General features: G+C 42.6%; 1 protein-coding gene across 3 annotated transcripts; it reads left to right on the top strand.

Moving 5' to 3' along the window:
* LOC110407836 (merlin-like) lies at positions 498 to 23,418 on the top strand. 3 transcript variants are annotated; one of them, XM_021415981.1, is made up of 19 exons: positions 498 to 1,018; positions 3,923 to 4,282; positions 5,251 to 5,368; positions 7,058 to 7,183; positions 7,552 to 7,674; positions 11,529 to 11,612; positions 12,134 to 12,202; positions 12,402 to 12,484; positions 13,490 to 13,565; positions 14,007 to 14,144; positions 15,909 to 15,983; positions 16,835 to 16,948; positions 17,352 to 17,474; positions 18,037 to 18,254; positions 19,004 to 19,106; positions 19,863 to 19,990; positions 20,570 to 20,720; positions 21,119 to 21,328; positions 22,291 to 23,418. In XM_021415981.1, exons 3-19 carry the CDS (start codon positions 5,279 to 5,281, stop codon positions 22,324 to 22,326), a joined length of 1,947 nt encoding a protein of 648 aa, XP_021271656.1. In that variant the 5' UTR covers positions 498 to 1,018; positions 3,923 to 4,282; positions 5,251 to 5,278; the 3' UTR covers positions 22,327 to 23,418. The 3 variants fall into 3 exon arrangements, with proteins under 3 accessions (XP_021271656.1, XP_021271655.1, XP_021271657.1); XM_021415980.1 differs by lacking the exon at positions 3,923 to 4,282 and having other exon boundaries at positions 499 to 1,018; XM_021415982.1 differs by lacking the exons at positions 498 to 1,018; positions 3,923 to 4,282 and adding an exon at positions 1,088 to 1,110.

Genomic DNA, 25,001 nt, shown 5'->3' with positions numbered 1-25,001 from the left:
AGGCCATCCTCTCTTGTCCTATTGGTGTTACCTGGGAGCAGAGACTGATTCCCCAACTTGCCCACAGCCTCCTTTTGGGGAGCTGGAGAGAGGGACGACATCTCCCCTGAGCTCCCTCTTCTCCAGCCTAAACCATCCCAGATCCCTCAGCAGCTCCTCGCAGGACTGTGCTCCAGACCCTGCACAGCACTGTTGCCCTTCCCTGGACATGCCCCATGTCTCAAAGTTGGGGATTTTCCTTGTCAGTCTGGAATAAGTGAACCACCTGAAATGAGACCTGGATGATTGTTACTGGTCGTGCTGTTCTGTTAGAAATTCAGCTTAAATCTGTAAAATCAGTGGTTAATAAACCCCCATCTTACAAATATAACAATGGAAAAAGCTTTGGCTGTGCCCTTAATTTGAGGCAACGTGCTCCTGGCAGCTCCTGTGCCTACACACAGGCTTTTTTTTTTTTTTTCCACATTCTTTTATCTCTTTATCACCTGCATTTGGGCTGCTGCCCATTCCTCAGGATTTGTTGAGCCATCCTCTGTCACCCTGGACAGAGGGCAGTGAAGACGGCTGCTTTGTGTGGCTGCAGGCTCTGAAATCATTTGATCCAACGCTGTCCAAGGAGTCATTTGGAAGTTCATTGTAGTTCTTACAGTTAAGGCTCCTGGGCTGCTCCTGTTGTTGTGCTTTGTTGCTTGAATTACAGCGGAGCAGGGAGGAGTCTTGCTGGCACGGGCAGGAAATGGTTAAGAGCCCTTCGTATCACCTGGGAAAGCGATTCTTTGATTTTTCAGAGGGCGCTAACATGCTGCACTCCATGGGAAACAAAGGGAAGGAGATCAGCTATAAGAGTTGTTCCTGGATTTTATTTTTGGTGGCAGAGTGAGTGAGAGCTGGATATTGATGTCTGAAAAATAAGGGATTCTGGGTTAAATATTTTTTTCTTCTCTTCGCTCGGAAAATGATCTGCGAAGTGGATCTGATTCCAACTGCTGCTTTGAGATAACTTCTTTCTGATTGTGTGGTAAGAACAATACTTATATCGCTGCCCCATTTTAAAGTAGTGAATTCTTTACTGAAGCTGTTCCAGAGGCAGTGCAAGGAACGCACTCAGAAGTGAGTAAACAGCTGTAAAAAACCCACAACACTTTCCCTTTTCCTTCATGGTGTGTGTTCAGTTTGCTTGCATTCATTTCTGAACTTAAGAACTGAGAGAACCCTAATGAGCAGGGGAATGTGTAACCAAGAGGTGCGGTAAATGCTTCAGCAATGACAGGAGACTTTATCTGTGTTAATGTACTTTTGCACTTGGGGCATCAAGCATCTTATGTTGATTTCTCTTAAAATGCTTCCTGAGCCTTGCTTCCTTATACTGCATTGCACTCACAAGGGTTTTTGTTTCTGTGTATGGGTTTTGCTAGCAAAGGGTACAGCTGCTGCCCTGTTCGTGTGCTGAACGCAGGACAGACTGCTTTTGGGGGTGTAACACTGGAATCCCACAGTTTCCTTTAATTCTTAGCCTGTACTCAGGTAACGAGGTCTCCCCTTAAAAAGTGATGCTGACTTTTTGTGTGTATGTCAAAAAAGCATCTGTTTTCACTGGAGTTTTACTTACTACAATGTGAGTATATACTTCAGGGAGTCACTGAGAGCAAGTGCCATGTGAAGGGAAATACCCCATAGAGAGCCCTGCAAACCCTCCATTTACCTTGGAAATTCAGAACTGAAAGGGAATAGTACTCTCACTCGTGGCAAGGTTAATTGCAGCTTGTTCATTGAGGTATTTCTTAGTGTCTGCTTCAGTAATGCACAGAATTTGGGGGTTTATTGAGCTTTTGGGGAGTACTGGTTTCATTTGCTTTGTTTGTACTTCCAGTGAATACGGGCAGTACTAGCTGATGCATGGGTTATTTCCCATTTTGATAAGCTGTGTAGTGCAGTGGTGTAACCCCGCAGCCCGTGAGTGCTGTGATACAGATAAGCATCAGTCACTGCAAGAGTCACCGTGCCAGTTATTCTGGCTATTGCTCACTGTTCCCAGTTTCCTTCCCCCACGCTTTGCACAGGCACTAGTTTCTTACTGTGTAGAAGAGGGAAGACTATAATCCAATTAGAGTTGCTGGATGTCACCGTGGACGTGAAGAAAGGCAGCACCTGGACCGTTTCGTTCCTGCAAATCATATGCGTCATCACTGTGTTCCTGTTCCTCTCATCAAGCAAAGTTTTTTATCATAGGTAGCTTCCACAAGGTGCAGGAGAAGCTGTGGACTTCACAGTTTCTGAGCTATCTGTTGCCAGATTCTGCCTGGACAGGAAATTTTCCGCCCTGCCCTCTGCTGGGTTAATGCTGTGTTTGGGAAGCTATGCCATGCTCTGCTCAATCCCCTTTTGCTGCTTCTGGATCTCGGGGTTAGGTGCCTCTGGCAGCTGCCGAAACAAACCACTGCAGCTCAGTGATGGAAATTGAGTCTTGAAAGAAATCACACATGATTCGCACTTAAAAGCTGTGATTATTAACAAATATCTAGAGATATTTGCACTCAAGCAAAAGATCGCAAACCCAGATTGCCCTCTTTGGCAAGATTTCTCTTATGCAAGTGCTTCTAAAATCCTGACTGTTAAGTGCTTTTGCTTATGTTGGCAGTATCTGATGTTCATTTACACAATTTAGTGTGAAAATCTTTTCTATTTCTTTACCAGGACCATCAATTAAAATGCAGTTTACATATCTTGGGAAAATTCGATATTCAAAAATGTCTTTTCACTGAGTCAGAATGTACTTTTCCATGGAATAAAAACTCTGGAAAGGAAAGAAAGAAAGAAAAAAAAAAAGCTATTGGAAACATTGAACAAGTTATATTGTCATTTCAACCAGGTTATATAAGAAAGAAAGAACCTCGAAGTGCAGGGTTCTGGTTTTTTTTGTCATATTTTCAGAAAATTAGTGCATTCTTCTGAAACAGTTCAATTCTATCTGTTCAGCATTTTCCATATGGGGCTCTTTGAGAATGTTCTGTACTGGCCCGAACTCCGAGTTCCTATTTCACTGAATTGGCCGTTTCACGTTACGTGTGAGAAATGAATTATGAACTTTCTTCTCGTTTTGTCTCCAGCCGTTGGTGTTTCTTCTTGAGCAAATAGAAGAAGGGTCCGTGTCCAATATTCCATACTGCTTTGCAGTTCTACTGCTTTAACTGCTATCTCCAATGGTAAAAATATTTGCAGTAATTCTCTGATTTTGAAGAAAGCCGGACAGGAGCGAGCTTTGGAATGTAACAGGTTAAAACATAATTTTGCTATTAGCTCTGCTGCAGCTTGCAGATTAGAGATCAAAAACTCGCTGGAGTAATTACTGATGGTTTGGATGCTTCCATATGATGCTCTCCCTGTCAGTATTACTGTGGTCACATTACACCATGCTCCTATGGTGATTTTGTGGTTTTTAAACATTCCTTTCCCTTTAATTGAAAGCACCTTTGTATGCTAAGCAGGAGGAGCTGAGCTCTGCTCAGCAGTGCGCACTAAGATGTTGCCTGAATTACAGAGGAAATGCACTCAGAGTTGAGATTTGTTTTGCTCTCCTCCAAAAAAATATTCCCCCAGGACAAGGGCTTACCCCGAGGGTGAAGGAATTCAGCATTTTTCTGGATATCCCTCATAGGATCATAGAGTCACCAAGGCTGGAAAAGACCTCCAGGATCAGCCAGTCCAGCCCTCCCCTGTATGGCGATCCCTGAAGTGCAGTGTCTCGCTCTGATGCCTTTCGATGTGAACGATCCTTTTCTAGCACTGCTGGCAGGCACCTTGCAGCAATTAATTAAGCCTGTTATTCCTCGTCCTAACCACTGTGGTCACACAGAACAGACATGATCCTATCTCATGACAGCTGTCCCTTCTCTGTACTAAGCAGTACTTTTATTTTTACTAGATTATTTTCTTGCCCTTCAATCTCTACCTTGGGATGTCTGCCTAGTTATCCCATTATCGTTCTTGAAGTGTGTTGCCCCAGACTGGACACAAGTCTTCAGCAGAAGCTGTACCAGCCCCACCTGGAGGGAGAGGGCTCCCAAATTGGTCTCGGTGGTGTCAGCAAGATGAATTTCCTCCTGAGCTTTCCTTCTCCACTCTGAGTTGTCTCAAGTTCTTGCTCTCAACGCTGGCAGACATCCACGTGTTTTGGCACCTGAGTTACCTGTTCTGTCTCAGCTTCCCTGCAAGTCAAAAAGAAAATCTTCCATATCCAGTTTACCTCCTATTTAGCTATTTTTGGACGAGGGGCACATGCAAAGTAAGTGGAAAACGCTCAATGTGTTTGCAAGCCAATTTATAGCTCAGCAAAAGAAAAGAAAGGGACAAGGTATCTTCTAAAATACTGGAGGGCACTAATGCAACTTTTCAGTTTAAACTAGACCTTTATTTTGGAATTGCTTAAGAGGAGATTGGAAGTCTGCCATGCTAGAATAGCCTTACGCTGTAGGAAACCAATAATGCCTCACTCTCTTCCTGACATATATAGTTCACAGGCACTAACTGGGTTGTGCAAGTCCGAGCTGTTAATTTTATAAAGCTTTTTTTAAAAAAGAAGGGTGAAAATTTTACAAGCTGACTTCTTGTTGCTCAAAAATGGCCATCTGAGGATTGCACTGTGCTCATTCATGCTATCATTTAACCCCAGCTTTCAGCATTTGGCTTGCCTGGTATCCACAAACCCCTTGTGGCAATGGAAATCGCATATGTCTTTCTTTTTTTTTTATGGTATGCAGTCAATTGCATTTAGAATATAAAATTTATGAAGGAGTATTGTGTAGGCTGCTTCAAAATTGAATTAATTTCACTTCAGAAGAAAAATCACAGGAAAAAAAAAAATTGTTCTAAATAGCTTTCATCATTGTGCATTTGTATGCCCGAGAGAAATGGGTAAATTCAGCTTAATTTCACTGCATATATTTATTCCTGGTATTTGTATAATTTCAGGGATTTAAGATCTCATAATGTGATGGAATTCAATAGGTTGATTGCTCAGGGAGTCATAACTGATGGAAAAGTATTGAGTTGAGTTTGATACAGTCAGGTTTTGCTGTGTGGGGTAGCTCTCTTTACAAGCTGAGCTTCCACTGATGTGTTTCGTGTAAAGGCACAGTAGTACATACAGCAAAGACCTTTGCTGAGAAAGATTTTTCTCACCTTCCTTTACAGTCTAGCCATGAAAATGTTACTGGGATTTCTAGGCCTTAATGTAGCAGTGTTTGATTTCAGGTGTGGCTGTCCTCATAAACTGAAAAATATGTCTATCCGAGGCCTGAAGAAGAAACAACCAAAGACTTTTAAAGTCAAGATTATAACGGTGGATGCTGAGATGGAGTTCAGCTGTGAGGTAAGAGTTCCCAGAAGAACACTAGAAAGTTGGAGATTGCCCTTGTTAGAATCAGGGTCAATAATTGAAAATTCTCTGAAAAGCCACAGTGGAGTTGTTTTTGGACAATAGTTGCTACTAAAGGAAGGGAATCACTTAAAAGACAGGATGGTGGGAGAGGAGACGTTTCTCACTCCACTTAAACTTCTGAATCCAGCTGCAAATCCATGCAAAAGATGCCATCTTGATCTGGTAGTGCTAGCCCTAGTTGCATGAAGAGCAGTCCCGCTACTAAACACGCCCCAAACTGAAAGCTGGTGTCTGGGATGGGTAAAAGAGAAAGGTTATCAAATGTGAAAACTGCCTTTTTGTCTTATTATCAGCTGGAAGGAATTATTTGTCCCAGCTGAAACTAAGACACTTCTATTCCTTATGGCTATCTAGTAAATTGGATAGAAGAAAGCACAACTGTGCTTCAGTGTGGAAGAATCCAAATGTGGCAAATGGTCCGTTGATGGATGAGTTGGGCTGCATCAGATTAATTAATCAGATCAATTCTTAATCATCCAACAAAAGCAAAAAATGTGCAAGTATTTAGAGAAGGGCAGTTAGAAAACTGATGTCTATTGGGTCTGGCAATTCTAATGAGAGAGCTGAATGTCTTGTGGGGCATTTAGCATTTAATTTATTAGGTCACTCAGACGGAACACATAAATCACAGGCAGTGTGTTTCTGTGAATTACTGATCTAGAATACTTGCAGACAGAGTTGTGAAAATAAAGAATTTGGAAATCTTGGTTCAGAGCTCAGAGTCCTTGTTAACAAATCCAGCTTGATATATTCCTTCCTTCACTCTCTCTACTTTCTCCCCGAGTACTGCTTTTCTTCTGGGTTGATTTCCTGCTTTCCATGCAAATAGTGTCCAAAAGTTTATTTTTTTGCCATTAAGTTTAGAGACTGACAATGCGATGAGACAAAATCATCTTTTAATATGTGGCCAAATAGGAGAAACAGATGTGCAGACTCTTCAGTGAAAAATGAGATACCGTATATGTGTGTGTTTGTGTATTTTGGGACCTTTCATCAAAGTTTCTGTTTTCTGTGGAGCTGGGCTAGTAAATCACTCTCATTCTGTATCTCCTCCATTAAGTTGCTATTTTTTATACAAGATTAAAAAACAGTCCTGGCTAAACTATGCGTTAAATCCTACTCCTAGAAGACAGGCTCCTGCTCATTTAAATGAGAGCAGCATAAAGGCTTGGCTTGTTGCCACTGGAATAGCTGGGGTGTGTGAAAGATAGATTTGCTCTGATTGTTTGGCATTTCTGCTCTGTGCCCCTTTGATTTCCCCTGGCCTACTCTCCAGACTCTCTAATTTGTATAAAATGTTGAATAAGATTTTTACAAATATTAATAAAACTTTGCCATGTCCTAGGAGATCAGTAGTACAACCCTCATTCCCTCTGCTCATAAAATGCTTGATGCTGTGATTAAACAACTACAGCTTTGAGCATTTGGAGGAAAGGAAGTAGAGCATTACAGCTATTGTGCCTTTGCTGTAGGCAATTTTAGGCGTGCTTCATTGGAAAGCTAAAGGTGTGATAACAGTTCTTGGGAGAAAAGCAAGTGATAACCTGGTTTGCTTGCCTAAAATACAGCAAGTTCATTCAAGATAAATCTATTTTGCTTAATTTTCTTTTTCTCTTCCAGATGAAGTGGAAGGGGAAGGACTTGTTTGATCTGGTGTGCCGAGCGCTTGGCTTAAGGGAGACTTGGTTCTTTGGCTTGCAGTACACAGTGAAGGGAATGTGCACCTGGTTAAAGATGGACAAAAAGGTATAGAAAACAAAAATAGTAACCTGGCCCTCTTCTACTCTTAAAGGTCTTCTTTGTCTTTTTTTTTAAACTGAAGATCTAAAGGAATGGGTTAAATGACAACCCGTAATTCCAGATGACATATGGTTTTAGGACTGAATTTCATTGTGTCAAGCAGTCTGCTTGTATAGTTTGCTCTAAAGTGTCACCCACCAATCACCACCACGTGCCCTTACTATTACTACATTACATCATTGCCTGCCCTTCTAAACTATGGACAGGCTGTATTAACCAGATTATTACCTGGTTCCTGATTTCCCTCTGGAATGTTATTCTGAGACATTTCTGTACTATTTTTTGCTGCTGATTTTGATTTTATCTTTGAACAGGTTTTAGATCAAGAAATCCCCAAAGAAGACCCCATTAGCTTTCATTTTTTGGCTAAATTCTACCCAGAGAAGGTAGAAGAGGAGCTGTTACAGGAAATTACCCAGCATTTGTTCTTTCTTCAGGTCAGGAACAGTTTTTTTTAACCATGAAATCCTTCTACATTCATCCCAGTCCCTTTGTATTATCTTTGATTTTGTTGGCTGCTCTTAGTCTCAGAATGACTCTGCTGGTTTCAGTCATATCTTTGTAAATATCTCATTTTTATAAAATACAAACATCTCTCCTGAATACTATGGTTTTACATTCTGGTAAGCTGGATGTTTGACTTCTGCAAAGGTTTTGTTCTCATGATGGCTTCTCTTACTCTTTGTGCTAGGAATGGGAGTTAAATTGCTGGGACCTGCGGTTTCATGTAAAATGACTTTTTACACCCAGCAGTTTTGGTGCCAATTCCACATCTTGTTTAACTTCTAGTAGTCTTTGTTCAAAATAGGAAAAAGTCCATTCTAGGCTGGCACTGCCTGAAGGGCTTTGTATTTGAAGCTAATGGGAGAAGGAGAGAAGGCTGCAAAACCAAACATTTTTGGAGATGTTTATTCTGTACCCTGATAGGTTTGGGATGGGATAAAGAAAAGCAGATCAGTTATATAAATTAGTGACCACAAAGCAGGTTTTTTCCAGACTTCCTACGCTTACAGAGTACCCACTCCAGTTGTCAGTCTGGGACTGAATTTCTTCAAGGTTTTCCCAGCTTGCTGTGGGTGCCCCATCCCTGGAGGTGCACAAGGCCAAGTTGGATGGGGCCCTGGGCATCCTGGTCTGCTGGGGGGAAACCAGCCCATGACTGGGGTTGGGACTGGATGGACTTTAAGATCCCTTCCAACTCAAGCCATTCTGTGATGAGGTATCTGCCCTAACTGATCAGTGGTGATTTAGTATAAAGTGAAACCCTCCTTTTTATTGGGTTTAAGCGTTGTCTAGAGGACTGCATCAACTGGTCTGCTCTGGCTGCAGCTAACGTTGAAGAGAGTCTTGAAAGCTTGTCATCGTCCTCTTAGATCTGCTTGGATCTTAAGTAACTGTTCCCTAACCTAGTTCTTTCAAAACGAGGTTTAGAAGAGACCTGCTATTAAGTGTATGAGCCTATGGAGTGCCTACGCAAGCAATTATGGTGGCAGTTGTGAAGGCGAAGAAGAGGAAAGGAATGGTGATAAGCTGTTGGGACATTAAGTTTTTTTACCCATATCAATTGCAGATGGAACAAGACTCATTATTCCAATCTATCACTGAAACTAAAGCTCCCAAGCTCCTAAAAACAGTCCAAATGGTTACTGAGAGGTCTTGTTGTGTAAGACATGAGGCACGATCACTAGGAAACAAGAACTCCCTAACCTGTCCTCTATGAACACCATGGTGGTTTTGGCAAATTTAAAAACTGCCAGGAAACAGAAGCCATCAGAAATAATAACAGTAACCCCACGCATACACTGATGCTCACAGCTTTGCAGAGGCAGCTTTCTTGTTTGTCACTTGCATTTATTTTGTCCTAGAAATTCAGTGTTCTATGACCTCCATAAAAAGTAGATAAAAGAGCAGATAAAATAAAGGTGCATCAGCCTAGATCGGGGAAGCCATGCTGTGGCTCCTCAGATGCCACAATAACCTGTAGCTGTAATACAAGCAATGAATTCTGAATGGTCACTTGCTTTTTGCCCCAACATCTGTGCCTTCCAGCTTCTCATCTGAATGTTCTGAATTTTCTGGGCGTTACAGTCTTCTTCTGCATTGCTTTGTTCTGGTAGCTGTCAGCAGTATGTGTCCGTGCAAGTAGGTTGGATTATGGAATAAAATCAGACTGCATCTGTAAATAAACAATGTACGTACACTGGTTCCCTGAGGAGGATGTGCTAGTGAAGCAATGGGGAAATGCTGTTATTCCAGGGGTTAACATACTAATTAAAACTTCATCTAGAACCCTTAACCATTTGGGAATTTGTTTCTTAAGCCAAGTTTGGAAAGGAATGAGAGGGGCAGAACACTTTCCCTAGTCTTTTAATCCTGATTTCTTTTCACTTTTCTCTTCTCTCCTTGAACCTGCCTTGACTAGCAGATACACAATTAGCAAATTCTTCTCATTCCAAAGTGGAAAAACAAGACAGGAACAAATTGGAACTTGCAAAGTTTCCTGACTGTAAGAACTTCAGATCACACCTGGATGCTAACAGGAGAACATGTACAGACATCTGGATGCCTACAGATTGCAGCCCTCCTGTCTCAGACTTTGCATATTAATATAGCATAACGTCTTCTTGTCAAATCTGTGAATAAATGTAAATCTCTAAAGCTCAATTTTGTTTGTTTAACAATTAGATAACGTGCCCCTTTTACAAGGAAGTTATATTTATAGAATTGATTAAAAACAACAACAAAATGACCTGAAAGTAAACCAGAAGACCTCCAGACGGTTGCAAGGGATTTGCCTCAAGTCGCTCTCAGTTCTGAAATGTATTATTTGCACCGTGGAATATGAATGCTGGAGCTTTCCAATTTGGAAGAGAAGTCTTTTCATTCTTTCCATTTTAACAGCTTAGAAAGAATGTTCCCTCTACTATAACTCAGGTTCATATATTGTGCTTACCAGAGACTGAATTTAAAGAAAATCTTTCTTGATGGTTCACTTCAGTTCATGGTACCTCCGGTTCCTAAATGTGTGCAAAGGCAACTCAGTACTATCTCAAGTAATTTTTCTTTTTTGGAAATGTATAAGACTGTTCATTATGCAAAGTTTCCTTATCTTGTGCTTGTTAATGGGCCAAGGACATTATATGTGAGAGGAGGATTTGGGAAGATTAATGTCTTCTTCCTCCTTTGGGTTTCCAGCTGGAATTACCCAATGCATTCGGTATCAAGCAATGCTGTATGAACTATTACCTCTGATCATGCTAGCACCATAGATTACCGACACGGAAAGAAAGCTAACAGACTCTCTGCCACTTACACTGTGCTTTTGTTTTGTAGCCTCGTGTTTTTGTTGTGCTTAGACCAATTGAATAAATCTAATGCGCTGTGAGACAGTTTTCCCTTTCAGAAGTGTCCTTTATTCCGCCCTTCTGGAAAGCTTGAAAAGATCCTATTAATGCTTTTCAGTATAATGCATCTGGTGCCATTCAAAATGCAGGTGGACACAGTACTTAGCAGTCCCATCTGGTTGGACCTGCCAGGGCCTGGTGACCTCCAGAGATCCCTTCTGACCTAAAACTTGGATATTTTTCATGTTGCAAAGCTAACTTTTTATATGTTTTCCAGCAAAGCTGCTTTTTGTGGCTGTGGTTATGTAGCCCTTTAATGCTATTTTAGATGGCAAGTCAAATCCCTGCTTGGCATAGCACTTTTAGTGGGATGGTTTTTAATAACTGAGTAGCTTCCATGTCCTTGCTCAACGCTGAAGGTAAAATCGTTACCGCTTCATTCTGGGTAATGAGTTGGTAATAAAAGGGAGCACAGAAAGGTCCTTAATTCCACCTGTATGAAGAAACTAAAGCGAAGAGCTTAATGAGATGAGATCTAAAAAAACCTCCACCAGTTTATGGAAAAGGCTTTTTCCTCTCACTGTAAATTGAGCGGCGTGATTGAAAATAGAACAGTTCATAGAATCATGGGATATCCTGAGATGGAAGGGCCTCCCTGCATAAATGTGGGAAATAGCCCACTGGCATTGCTATGAACTTGGAATTAAGACACTTCAACTTCCAAATGTTTTTTTTTTAATACATATATATATACATCCGTATATATATGTAGTGTAATGCTAAGGTTTCCTGTGTTTCTGAATGTCACTTTACTGTTGCTGTTATCTCGTAATGGTGGTGGCTGGTGCCAAGTTACAGCCTGGGCATGTCTAACTTCATTTCAGCCTGACATAAGCCCTGACTTTGAGCTGCTTCTTTAACTTGCTCCTATTTTTTTCTTAATTTAGGTTAAGAAACAGATACTGGATGAGGAAATCTATTGTTCTCCGGAGGCAACAGTTTTACTGGCTTCTTACGCTGTTCAAGCCAAGGTTTGTGCTTAGCAGTGCTCATATTTTAACCAGACACATATATAGAGTGATATGTGAAATGCTCAAGTGTTAAACTTTGCTGTTAAATTGGGTCATGCTGGGAGGCACAAGTGCAGCTGGAAAAAAAAAAAAAAGCATTAGATGCCATTAGGTTACCATTACTAGGATATGGAGAAGAAATTAGTTTGCTGTTTTGTGCTATGCTTTCACAGTTTTGGGGGATTTCTTCAGACCTAGCATTTTCATGTAATTTTCTCCCAGCTGGAGTTATATCCTGTTATAAAAATGTCCATGGATTCAGAGGTGCTGCTATCGTGAGCAATGGTAGGACAATATTCTTTAGCACCTTTCAGAACACAGTTACCTTTGTGCCTCCAAGATGAAGGGAGCCTGTTTTCTTGTCCTCACACTGTATGGGACAACCAAAACAAACTCTGTTCCATCGAACTGCAGCCAGCAAGTTCGTCAGCATTCTGCATCTAACAAGCTGAAGCGTCTTTTTTCCTTTTTCCTTGGGACAGTATGGTGACTACGACCCAAACTTTCACGAGCCAGGCTTTCTAGCCCACGATGAACTTTTACCCAAGAGGGTAAGTGTGTATAGAACCAGAATCTGCACCTCCCCTTTGATGGGAAGCTTTGGGTCTAACTGGGGCATTAGGAACTGATTGTTTGCTCGAATGTGGCGAGATGAGCTGTGAACTGCATTGCTGCATTCACAGTGCTTGGGAGAGGCAGCACACGGATTTGTGTCTTCAAAGGAAAACAGCCTCCTTCCTCCCTCTGTAGGTCCTCAGGCAATATCAGCTGACAGCAGAGATGTGGGAAGAAAAGATTACTGCTTGGTATGCTGAGCATAGGGGTATTGCCAGGTATGAAATAATTTCATTTTTTGGAAATCCTGTATCTTTCGGTAACTACTTATTTGCTGTCTTCAGTGAAATTTGGTTGTTGTAAGTGAGCAAAGAGATACTGGGCTCCAGGCTATGCTGCTAGGAGGTTTGTTTCTTACTAAGGGGAAAAATCCATTCCCCCAGGGTGAAAGTATCATCTTGTGTAGGGCACCATGTGCTTGTAAACTGGACTAGCTCTGAAGAGCACAGAGAAGTTGAGAGCTTTCGCAGGGCTTCGCAACCTAAAAGTCTAAAACCTAAAAGGTATTTTATACCTTGCAAAAGAAATAATAATAAAAATCAGGGTTCAAAAAGATGTCGGCGTACTTAGCAACATACCACAGCAACACAGGCATCGTGCTGCAGTTCCAGGACTGAGTTTTGGTGCTACTCCATGTGGATGTTCAGCTACTTCTAACACATTCAGCATACCTGGAAATTCAATTAAATACGAGGTAGGAGCTGCTGGCACCCAGAGGCAGCCTGTCCTATTATTTCAGTTCAGTTTTTTGTTGGCTGTTCTAGATGCTTCCTAGCACTATCTTTCCTGAATATTTTCCTCAAGACTTGATGCCTCAGTTTGGAGGGAGAACAACAGTGAGTGGAGAGACATAGTTTCTTTGGACTCTGCCCAAAGCACTCTTTAGAATTTCTCAACCAACTTTGCTTCCTGAAGGGAATATAAGGAAAACAGAGGTAGTCGGACTCCAAGAAGTGATAATGTTGGAGTGGCAAAACTATCCCACAAGGACATGACTGGACTTGAATTTTAGTAATGATTACACTATATGTGACTCAAATTAAAATAGATACGGCTTTGTCTTCTGTAGAGATGGTGTTTTTGTTCGCCCTTTTCTGCTGGGAGTAAGACAGTAAAATTAAAGAAGGCACAAAGGACTGGAATGGCTGTTCTTTTTGAAATGGGAAATGTGCTGTCAGGGCAGAAAGATTGGACACAAGTGTAATCATCACCTTATTCTCTAGGGATGAAGCTGAGATGAACTACCTGAAAATTGCCCAAGACTTGGAAATGTATGGTGTCAATTATTTTCCCATTGCTGTAAGTGCTGTATTTGAGCAGTTTGCAATTGCTGTAGGTGATGGTAGTGCTGTCTTAAAATCCTTCAGGGAGCCTGGAGCTGGGACTCCTGAGTTCTGCTTTGTTGTAGGGATGCTGTGTAGTGATCGTCCTGATTTGGCTTGCTTGCCTGCTAATAGAATAGGTGGATACAACAGCAAGGGTTACTGTTCTGTGATCTCACTAAGTTCTTAAATAGCTCTGGGCATGTAATTGGAAGAAGGAGAAATAAACTAAAAGTTTGAGCTGCTTTATTCAACTGGGTTTGTTGGCTAAAAGTGGCAACGTTCATCATCTGTATTGTAGAAACAGTTTTTTCCTAAAAATACAAATAAATATTGGTGTATTAGAAAAGTGTGGCTCTTGTCTGTGGTTGTTAACGTCACCATAAAGAGCACTTACTGATATCTCTTTGTTTTGTAGCAAAATAAAAACCATACAGATCTCCTGCTCGGAGTTGATGCCAAAGGTATTCATATCTACAGCATTAATAACAGGTTCTCTCCAAATAAGTCGTTTGAGTGGAGCGCTATCAGAAACATTTCCTATAGTGAGAAGGAGGTAAGCTGGATCTGATATATTATTCTTTTAATATGGGCAAGGGTGTGGACTGGGATTCTTGGAACAGGCTGAAAGCGGACTCTGTTTAAATAATTTGGGGGAGGGGGAAAATCCTAGGGAGCTTTGTTAGGAAAACTAACAGACTTGCCCTTCTGATGTGCTGCGTAATCTCGCTTCCCCTAAGAGCCAAGGGCTGCTCTCAGCTCCCCAGACTCGTGGAGCCCACTTTTCTGGTTCCTTCCCTGCTGCTTGTCCTTTGCAAAACAAGTGTTGGTCTCCATAAAAGATAGATATTAGGAACGTCACTGTGGCTGGCTTCAGTTATCTCAGCAGGAATTAGATGATCCATAAAGACTTAATGCCATTTTTGCATGCTGAAGTTATCCCTGTAAATGAGGTCTGAAGCACACTGCAAGCGGAGGCATGCAGGGAGATAGACACGTTTCTCTGCCTGAATTTTTCCAGTTTATCAGTGCGTGGTTTCAGCCTTCAGCACAGCCCTTCCATTACAATTTCACTGAGATTTCAGAGCCCATCTTCTACTTGTAGAAAGCACAGTGGGGAGTGGGTGAAATTTGGAGTTATTTCAAACCATGTGGCTGCACGGAAGGCTGTAATCAGAAAAACAAAACCCAAAAATCACATCAGCACCGGCATACCTAGAGTTTGCCAGCCAAAGGACATCATGGCCTATTCCTTTCTTTCTTTGGACCTTTTGAAAAAAAAAAAAAAAAAAACCAACCCAAAAACCAGGATGAGATCTGCTGTGCAGGCTGACACGTGCAAACAACAGGCAGGGCAGCCTACAGGAGAGTTTTACCTGTGAAGAATTTTGTTTCCTTGGCATTAAACTTCCCCTCTTGTCTGTGAATAACTCCCTGTTGTCGGGGAATTGGGCAGCCCTCTATTAAAGCTGCACTTTATTTGTTACCCCATTCACAGCCCTGCTTCTTGCAAGGCAACTTACTCCATCAGTTGTTACCTGCAGGCTGGGACGAGCTGCAGTACGTTAAGATCTTGGTGACTCAGAGGGCTTGAAATTATACACTGCACTGCAAATGAATTACAGGGATAGAGTGCTAACTCATGAGTCACAGAGAGAAGGATCTTAAAGAATGGGGCTGTTTTTTGTTATGCAGCCAAACCCAGCACAGCATATGAAATAAAACAGTGCGTACTGACCTGGCGGCATGAAAAACCTTTTATCTCTTCTGGAAACAGCTTGGGAGATAGGACTGAAAATGTGAGAAAGCAGGAGATCTAGTACTGTTATCTCATGGTTGGAAGAACAAATCCTTCAGGCCTTTGTGATGTATTTTGTTTGCAGCTGACATGGTTGCGATTCAGACCGGGGTTTGACATCTCCTTTACTTTCATACCCAGAAGTCAGATTCTTAGTAATGCATTCTGTTTTTCTTGATAACCAGCGGGTGTTCCGGTGTTCTCAGTCCAGTTTGCAATGCACAGGTGGTACTGTTATGAAAAGTATCATCCAAACTGGCATCAGATGCGGCTCTGTGGGAGGCTTTATCATCCCAAATGGCCTGCTACAGATGAGGAACCTGTCTAAAGAGAGCAGCCCTGGTTCTGATTCTTGTGAGCAAAGCGCTTTGAATCACTCTCCCTGCGTTTGTGGCATAAATTGCTGCTTCCCTGGGGAGAAGTGGAGATGGGCAAAAGTTTGCATTGGTATTAATAGCTTTGGCTTTGTTTTTCCTCCTTTTCACTGCTCCCTCTCATATTTTTTCCCTGCTATCTGAACAGTTAACCATTAAACCTCTTGACAAAAAAGCAGAAGTCTTCAAGTTCTTTTCCTCTCAGCTCAAGGTAAACAAATTGGTAAGTGTCCTGTTTTCCTCCCCTATAACTGGGCTGGCAACACTGAGTTTGTAAATCTGTGCAGAGGCTGGGGAGTGTTGAGTTTCAGCACATGTTTTCCATAGGATTCTTCTGTCTGGGAAGTCAGGGTGCGTATGTTGTCCTCTCTCTGTGTTAGCAGAGGAGATGCCGGGTGAAAAGTGAGATATGAAGGAAAGCCCAAATTGCGAAGGGAAATGCAGGTACAGGAAGGGGAGAGTGTAGTACATGTGGCTCTGAGGAACGTGGTTAGTGGGCATGGTGGGGTTGATGGTTGGACTCGGTGATCTTAGAGGTCTTTTCCAACCTTTATGATTCTACAAAAGGTGCAAAGCCACTGCAGCATCAACCTGTCTGATTCTTGTTGGGTACTTAATTGACTTCTGCCTCTCTTTTTCCGAGAGAAGCAACAAGGAAAGGGTCCTACTCAGCTGGTTCATTCTGTCATCCCTAGCTGCTTCCTAACACAGCCAGAGGGGCTGGATCACTTCTCAGTGAGCTCGTGGAGGGGCCATCGCAGGTGACGGTTCCCACACAGCTATCTCTTGGCCTTGACCCATTGCCTGTTCTTTTTTCAGGAAACTGAAACCAGGCAGAGATGAGGGACAGAAAGAGAACCCCTCATGCCGTTATGAACTTCTCTAAACTATTCTGTTCCTGGGTATACGCCTGCCCTGGATGTCACTTTCCTTGGAAGGGAAGCAACTGCCAGCACTTGTGCTGGAGTGAGAAATGTCAGCTTCTGTCCTGTGAGGCTGCTGTGGGGCTCTTTTTCCCCCCTGGATGGGGTGCAGCTATGTCACAGTCCCATTTTCTTTCCTTTTCCGATCCAGATTCTGCAGTTGTGCATTGGAAACCATGACCTATTTATGAGGAGAAGAAAAGTGGATTCAGTAGAGATCCAGCAAATGAAAGCACAAGCCAGGGAAGAAAAAGCTAGAAAAAAGGTAGATTTTGTGTTCCTCTGTTACTGAAAATGCTGATTATTATTCCAGCTGATGCCCTTGCTGTCCATGCATTGCAACAATATGTGTGTGGGAGGTGAGAAAGTACAGAAGAATTGAATGTGGGAATGGCTCTGTGTGTGTATGCGGCATCTGAAGATGTAAGTGATGTTTGTGAAACCAAATAGGTGATCACAAAGATTTGGGGTACGCAGCAGATCGATCCAAGCGTCTTCCCAGCAGTCTGAAATAACTGGTGTTACCAGTTAGTGTAAGTAGCTTCAGCACTGCATCTCTGCTGAATGTCAGCTCACCAGTCCGTCCTCCATTAGATTTGTTTCTTATGCTGCCTCAGGCCCAGATGCGATTCTGCTGCAGACCCACAATGTGGTATTTCTCTTTCCAGATGGAGAATCAAAGGCTGGCCAGAGAGAAGCAGCTCCGAGAAGAAGCTGAGCGAGCCAAAGAAGAGCTGGAAAGGAGGCTTTTCCAGCTGGAAGACGAAGCCAGGCAGGCCAATGAGGCCCTGGTGAGTAGCACGCCAGCTGAATATTCCCGTGCTTGAAGGGCTTTCTTGGTTTGGGAGCTCTTTTCTTTTCTAGAAGTTGTGGCTTATACAAGGCTTGAGAGTTTCTGACCAGTGATACAGGAGGCATGCTGGAATACCTGGGAAAGACTGATCTTCCCTAACTACCATTTGCTGTGAGGCATTCCCTCCCTGTGTTCAGAGCACTTTTTTCAGGAAAGGAGAGCAAAGGAAGTAACCTTGTGAGCTGAAACTGGGAGAAGAGGGCTTGGTGCATGTTGCATTTGGCACTGACAGCTGGAGGGATCAACTTCTGTCAGTTTTTGATTGATGTCTCTGTCCGTCTCTGAACAAGTCTCCTTGATGTGTAGAGGTGAGAGGCAGGAAGGAAGTTTAGCAGTTCTAGAGCAGTGGAGTAATACCAAACCCTTCAATTGTTTTTATTTTGAGGATTAACATTTTTATCCCTTGACCCGTTGATGAAAGGCATCTTCTTCCTGACTGACTTCAGGGATGAAATTGAAGATGCTAGGCATGGTAACTACAACAAATTGTTTCCTCTTAGCTTCGATCCCAGGAAGCAGCAGAACTGCTGGCTGAGAAAGCTCAGATTGCAGAAGAAGAGGCAAAACTGCTGGCCCAGAATGCTGCAGAAGCAGAGCAAGAGCGACAGAGGCTGGAGATAACAGCTCTGAAAACCAAGGAGGAGAAACGCCTGATGGAGCAAAAGATGCGGGAGGCAGAATTGATAGCAGTGAAGCTGGTGAAGGAGTCTGACCGGAGGTTAGATTTGCTTCAGTTGGGATTGTGTGGCCCCTTCAGGATTGCCTGGATGGAGAGAGTGCTATTTTAGTCAAATCAGGAGTGTGGGGGTGAGAGCTCAGTAGGGAGAGACTTTCCCCAAAGCAACACTTCAAAGGGAAAATGCCTTCATGTCTTTTGTTCCACCTGTGGTCGGGATGCAAGGCAGAAAGAGTGCAGAGGATCTGTTGCAGGGCTTTAGAGATGTTTAATAATAAAGATTCAAAATGCAGAAGCTTCTTCTGCTTAGCATTATCAAAACAGCACTAGCTACTGAAATGTAACAACCTGTGTACACTGTGAGTTATAAGACTTTTCATTCATTAGTGCTAAGTTATGTTCTCTCATATCCCTTTCAGATATTTGAAAAGTATAAACCAGTTAAACTCATGTGGACTGTAACCCATGCTGTAAGAGTTTGCATGTTCCAAAGCACAGTGTTGCCTGAAGAGGTTGTCTAACTTTGCTATTAAGGAGCTCCTACTTGCTTTAGGATACTACCCACAAGCATGCCAAAATAAAGAGCAGATATGTTGCACCTTTCCTCATCTCAGGGAGGATCTGACATCCTGATGAATCTGCATCAACAGATCGTAGCCGAACCCATGAAACTAGGAGCAGGAAGGACACAGATTCAGCCAGTTCATGCAGGATTGTCCTTCAAAACTTGTTGTGCTCTGTCTCTATACTGAAAATCACCAGCAATTCATGTCAGAATACTTGTTTTGCAGAGCCAAGGAAGCGGAACATCTGAAACAAGATCTGCATGAAGCCAGAGAGGCTGAACGGAAAGCAAAGCAAAAACTCTTTGACATAACCAGGCTCAATTATCCTGTAAGTTTCTGTTCTGGGCACCACTTCATCTTGAGAGATAATCAGATGTTGATTGCATGTTTGTAGCCTCGTTGGGGTAGGTTGTGTCATGTTACATCTAACTGTGGGACAAACACCTATAGGACCCGCTGCTGACTGAACACAGTGTAGCTGTGATTGAAGTTGTATTTGTTCAGAGCACTGAGTCTGGAAGTTAAAGGTGAGACAAATATTAAAAAACAAAACCAACACCAACAAAAACTTAACCAAACAAAAACAAAACCAATGATAAACAACCAGGTGTTGTTAGTAACTGGGGAGCAGAGATGGTCTTGCCTGCATTCATGCCTGATGCTGACTCTGTGCCATCTCAGTCGGGTAATGTGTTGTGAAGGTGGTTGTACTGAACCAGCTGTGTTGTCCTGACATGTGAATTGCGTGTGAGTGTCTTCAGGCAAAGCAAGAAGGTGATGCTAAGGCTGTGTGCCCCCAGTTCCTCTTCTGCTTCAATCTTGCTGAGAATGGATTCCCATTCTTAGCTAGAAATAAGGATCACTGCAGTCTGGATACTTCTCTGTACTTGGATCAGTGGCTTGTGGACTTTGCAGTTCATTTGGGGCCACTCAGGTAGATGGAAAGGGCTTCAGGAACATTCGTTCCTCGTAATCCATGGTACAGTGGTGAAATGGCTCAGCATGGCAGTCTTGAAGAAGCTGGTGAGAAATCCAAAGTCCAACAGTCAGACCTTACCAACAGTGCTCGTTTTGGCTCTTTCAGCACATGGTCAAGTACCCACACTACTTGCCAACTGACACCAGAGATGCCAACTTTGACAAAGGGTCCATCAAGCTGGATTTGAAGGACATTGACCTCAAGAGACTGTCCTTCGAGATAGAGCGAGAGAGGTATCAATATGCTTATGGTGCAAATAAATAAGAATATATTAATTGTGGAAAGTACAGAAAGGAAAAATTCTTGGGGAATCAACAGGTCACACCTTAACACCTCAGGGTAGTCATGTTGTACATATGACTGGAGGCCTTTTACCAAACTGGTGCAGGTTATGTCTCTGTAAGACTTGCTGTTTTAGACACAGGAAGAGTTTTATGGTGGCAACAAGACGTGACAGGTCCAGAACCCTTTTGTCTTAAAGACTATTATGTCAGGCACGAAGTAGTTTGCTTGAGTAATGGCAAATTAGAGGACAGAAGTTTCCCTCTAGTGTTAGAGCGTGGTATTGGTTTGATTCACAGCCTTTTCCTCTTGGTCTGGAGGGGAAATTCTTGTTTAGAAGTGAATACTGAGGGGTGGAAGTGAACTTCCTTCTCAGAGGAGCAGAGAAGTGAGGCTGACATGTAACAGACTTAATTTGGTCTATATAGAAAAAAAAAGGCAAAATTATGCAAAGATCTCCTCTCCTCCTTAGTTCACTCTTGAGTTTTGCTGTGCTAGTAAGCTTTTTGTCTCTGATGTGTGGACCACAGGCTAGATTACTTAGAAAAGAGCAAAAAATTTGAAGATCGACTGAAAGAACTGAAGTCTGAAATTCATGCTTTGAAACTAGAAGAAAAACAGTCTGGGCTTTACTCTCACTGGAATGAAGTACTGGGATCCTTGGATCGCTCCTTAGGAAATGTATGTAACCTAAATTCCTGCCACTTCTTTAAGCATTGTGTGGTCTCTCATGGTTTGCATCACGTTCTCATTCATGTGCTTTGTGGTTGCTATTAATCTGTTGTAAAAGTCTTGGCTTTCTTTTTTCTTCAGGCAGCGAGGAACTAAACTCCGATTTTGGTCAGAAGTTTCTTGTTGTAAACGCTTATCCTGAACCAGGGCAATGATAAGGGCTGTCATTGCTTTTCTATGTTCTTCCATATATAATAAAAGTGATCCTGAGTAAATTGTTTCAGAGAGAAGGGAGGTTTGGAAAAATCGACCTGTATTCTCTGGCAATGCATTTTATGTTCTTTTTGGCTTAATAAATGTTGATGTAGGGAGGGCATTAAATTTCCATGTGTTCTTTTCTTTTAAAGATCCCATCCTGGATGAAAACCTTTGAAACCAGTGATTCATCAGATATAAATCTTCATAGACCTTTCCCCGCTTATTCGTTAAATCCTACAAGCAGCTGGCCTTGTACCAACAAAATCCAACACACGGTGCCAGGGCAAAAGTCATCTTTTCAAACCAATTCCTTGATTGCCAACAGTGTGGGCACAGGAACCAGAAAGCAGATTGTAAAGGTAAGCAGATAAGTAAATTCCCAAATACTGATCAGAGGTTTACAGTTCAGAGTAGTAAAGAGTGGTTGGCTTTATAGAATCATAGAATTGCTCAGGTTGGAAAAGACCTTCAAGATCATCAAGTCCACCCACAAACAGTTCCATAGATGAGACTGTTTTGTCCAACTCTCCCAGCCTCTCAAACAACAGGTCACAAAGCGTGGCCGTTCCACAAGTTTGGAGGTCCTTCATTGAAGCACCATTCTATAACTTGAGGCCACCTATTTTTTCTCCCTTATGATCTAAGCTGGAATGCAGAATTTTAAGTTTTTGTAAATGAAAGTGATGCCCGTATGCAGTAGAATTTGGTAATTTTATTTATATCAGCCAGGCTTGGAAATGAGGATGTGCTCTGAGAGAACTTAGAACAAGAATCCTATAGAAATAATGAATTGAGTCTTACAAAATAAAGTCAACCTGCTTTTCTTCTTGACTGGATTGAAGAATAAATACAATATGTGTTCAGGAAGAACTGTAGAAATGTGCAGTCCCGTGCAACTGGAAGGAAGTCAGCTTTCTCTCAGCAATGGTAATTGTGCAAAGTATTGGGAATAAAGAAACCCTGATGTTTTTTAATGGACAAAACTGGGGGTTTTCAGGATCAGTTAGAGGTTCTAATATATAACTTTTGAGATCTGAAGCTTCAGGATTGTGGGCTTAAAAGAAGAACAGTTCAGTGTAGCAACAACTGAGGAAGCTGTTCTTTCTATTGCAAATAACAAACAAATGTTTTAAGACTAACCTGACCCCTAGCAGGGGTAAGGCAAATAGATCTGTTTGAAGAGGGAAGATGAAGTCATCACAGGGCATCTTGTAAAAGTCTCCGGTCAGATGAAAAGGAAAAATCGGACCAAAGCAAAGTAGGTTTTGTTTCAGTAGGAGTTCAGAGCGGAACTAATTTTTCCCATTTGCTTTGCATGTAGGTTCAGCAGCATGACTCAGATGTGATCTACATTTGAAGAGCCTCGTTTCCTTACCAGACTGGTGGAACCTGATGGTGTCTGTTTGGCTGCCACAAAATGCACCCAGATGAGAGCATTGGTGCAGCTCTGTCTCCTGACAGTCATCGGTGTAGAGATGTGGTTCTATAGGTAGCGGTGCCATTTGGCTTCCCAGCAGGTTGCATAAGCTGAGAGCTCTAAAACTGTCGGTGTGAAATGGCTCGTGTCTTTGGGTACAATGGTAACCACTCACCCAAAGGAGCATTGTTTACTTTTTAATGCACTTTTGTAAAAACACTTTATACTTCTAAACCTTCCTCCCCTCGGTAATTCTACACACTGACTTACCAAGATGGTTCTTTTTGTGTAGAAGGGATGCTAGGTGTCTGGGAGATGTTTGGGATGAGAAGAAAAATTGTCCATCAGCTTGGTTTACCTACACAACAGATTAATTCTGGTTTTGGTCCTGTCCATGGGACATGACTTATACGGAACTACTCAACCTTGTAGTGTTTGCCTGCCAAATATTTTCCTTTTCCTCCCCAAATATTTCTCTGTTCACTTAATTGATTTTCATTTCTCTGTGAGAAATCTCAGCGTGTAATTCCAGATGTAGAATTGGACATCTTCAAATACCTCTTGTTCCTGGGGGAATCCTTTGTTTGGAATGCAAAGCTTCTGTTCTCTCTACATTTCCAACTAGATCGAGCACTTTCTGTTGCTTGCCGCTCCAGCAAACTTTGCATACATTAACTTGTTTCCCAGTTCGGTGTGACACAGCTTCCAAATGAGACAAAGACAAAAGATGCTACTGGTGTCTGCTAAAGTTGGACTTGCTTCTGATGGAGAAGTGCATGCAGCAAAATGTCTGCCTCATTAGGAAAACCTGCTCGTATTCTCTAGTTTTGTGTGTGTTTAAGTGTCTGTTTCACCAATAAATCTCCAGTCTGAGGACTTTGGGGAAGCAGATGATACGCAGCTGTAGCTAACATAGTAGCACAGTTGAGCATGTGAGATATGGTGTAAAAAATAGATGCTGATGGTAAATGTCTAGTTCCAAAAGCTAAGACTAAAAAAAAAAATCCATGAAATAAAAAGCTTCAATTTTCACTTGCTGGTAACAGCTTTGAACTGAATGGTGTGTCAATATTGCAACAGCATTAACAAGGCAACTTCCAAGAACAAACATGCAAATCCCTTCTGTGTACATCTACAGCAGGCTGAGCACAGTGGGGGATAGCATCTGTAGCCAGCTCTCTGCTCAGACTTCTAACAGTCATGACAGTTACACGGCAAGATACACGTTACAGCTCTGCAGCCGTGTCCTGCTGTCTTTTCTCCCAGCCTTAAGAGTGGCTGCTGCTGCTGCTGGCAGGAGGAGGGAAGGGTGGTAGGAACCATAGAATGGTTTGAGTTGGAAGGGGACCCCAAAGGCCATGTGGTCCCACTGCCTGCAGTGCACAGGGACACCCACAGCTCCATCAATGCTCAGAGCCCTCCAGCCTGACCCTGGGGAGCCTGCAGGGATGGGCACAACCACCTCCCTGGGCAGCCTGTGCCAGCACCTCACTGCCCTTACTGTAAACAACTTCGTCCTTACATCCAGTCTAAATCTCTTTATGGCTCTGATATGACATGTATACAGATTATTGCATACCTGATTTCTGATTGGAAAAGCCTTCCATGTGAGATGGAGAAGACACAAGGGGCAGAGGCAGATGCTGTGAAGGCCCCAGTGTCAAGCTGGTGGCATTGGCCAGAAAGGGACAGTGATGAGGTAGGAAACAGTCTTAGCGGAAAAGAATAAAAAGCAATTCTGGACTTGTCATTCTCAGCTGTTGCAGGGGGAGGGGAACGGGATGTAGAGTGCTGGGACTTCCCTGTCTTCCAGTTTCCTCTTTTTGGTCTTGATGCAAATTTCAAAGCTTATACCCTTATCCTTCCTTCCTCTGTCGTATTTGAGCTGCTTTATGAGGCTGGGCATGAGGGAAGAGAAATGCTCCACATCCATGTTTTATTCATTTCTTTGGACTCAACTGGTAAAAATCCTGTGTGCCACAATGAATGGGAGGACAGGGTCCCACTGCCACCAGGTTAAAAGGAAGCCTGTCTGCACAAGTTGTTCTCAGCCCGCAGGCTGCTCTTCTGCAGCACCATGTACCTGTACAGCTGTTTGAAAGGTGATTAAAAAAAAGGCAAGAAATTATTGCAGAAAATCAGGTGAATGCAGATGTACCAGTCTGTTGCTGGAAAGGCACTGCAAAGAGGAATTTGCTTAAAACCTGAGCAGATACTTGAGCAATTATACTTGGATATTGGTGCTTCTGATGCTCATGCTCACTTGTAGTGTCGGCTGCTTCATCAAACAAGCAATGACAGATGTGTTGAGATTGTGGGGTTTTCCTTCTTTTGGAGAAAGTGAGAAGTGTGAGCGCTGAATTCCCCCAGAGCAAAGAACAGAACAAAGATACGCTGTTCTAATCAGTCATTGCAAGATTTGCCATCCAAAAGAGCGAGGTGTTCATCTGATGGCACTGCCAACAGCTTTGAATGTTTGGGGCTGGAGATGCAGCTGATTGTGGTGATGGTCTGTGGACCTGCACAGCAGATGGTGCTGAAGTGCAGCCTGTTCAGATGTGCTCCTCAGCAGCTCAGAACAGCCCAGCTATGAAGCCCCACGTTACTGCTTGACA

The sequence above is a fragment of the Numida meleagris genome, chromosome 18 (genome assembly GCF_002078875.1).
Source record: "Numida meleagris isolate 19003 breed g44 Domestic line chromosome 18, NumMel1.0, whole genome shotgun sequence".
Taxonomy (NCBI): domain Eukaryota; kingdom Metazoa; phylum Chordata; class Aves; order Galliformes; family Numididae; genus Numida; species Numida meleagris.
The sequence above is the reverse complement of the archived record's forward strand: the minus strand, read 5'-3'. Positions and strand labels throughout refer to the sequence as shown.

Excerpts from the sequence above, each read along its gene's own strand:
- LOC110407836 (XM_021415981.1), top strand. The coding sequence starts at position 5,279 with ATGTCTATCCGAGGCCTGAAGAAGAAACAACCAAAGACTTTTAAAGTC. Across the intron at positions 18,255-19,003 it reads GTGAAGGAGTCTGACCGGAG|AGCCAAGGAAGCGGAACATC; the intron begins GTTAGATTTGCT and ends CTTGTTTTGCAG. Across the intron at positions 19,991-20,569 it reads TTCGAGATAGAGCGAGAGAG|GCTAGATTACTTAGAAAAGA; the intron begins GTATCAATATGC and ends TGTGGACCACAG.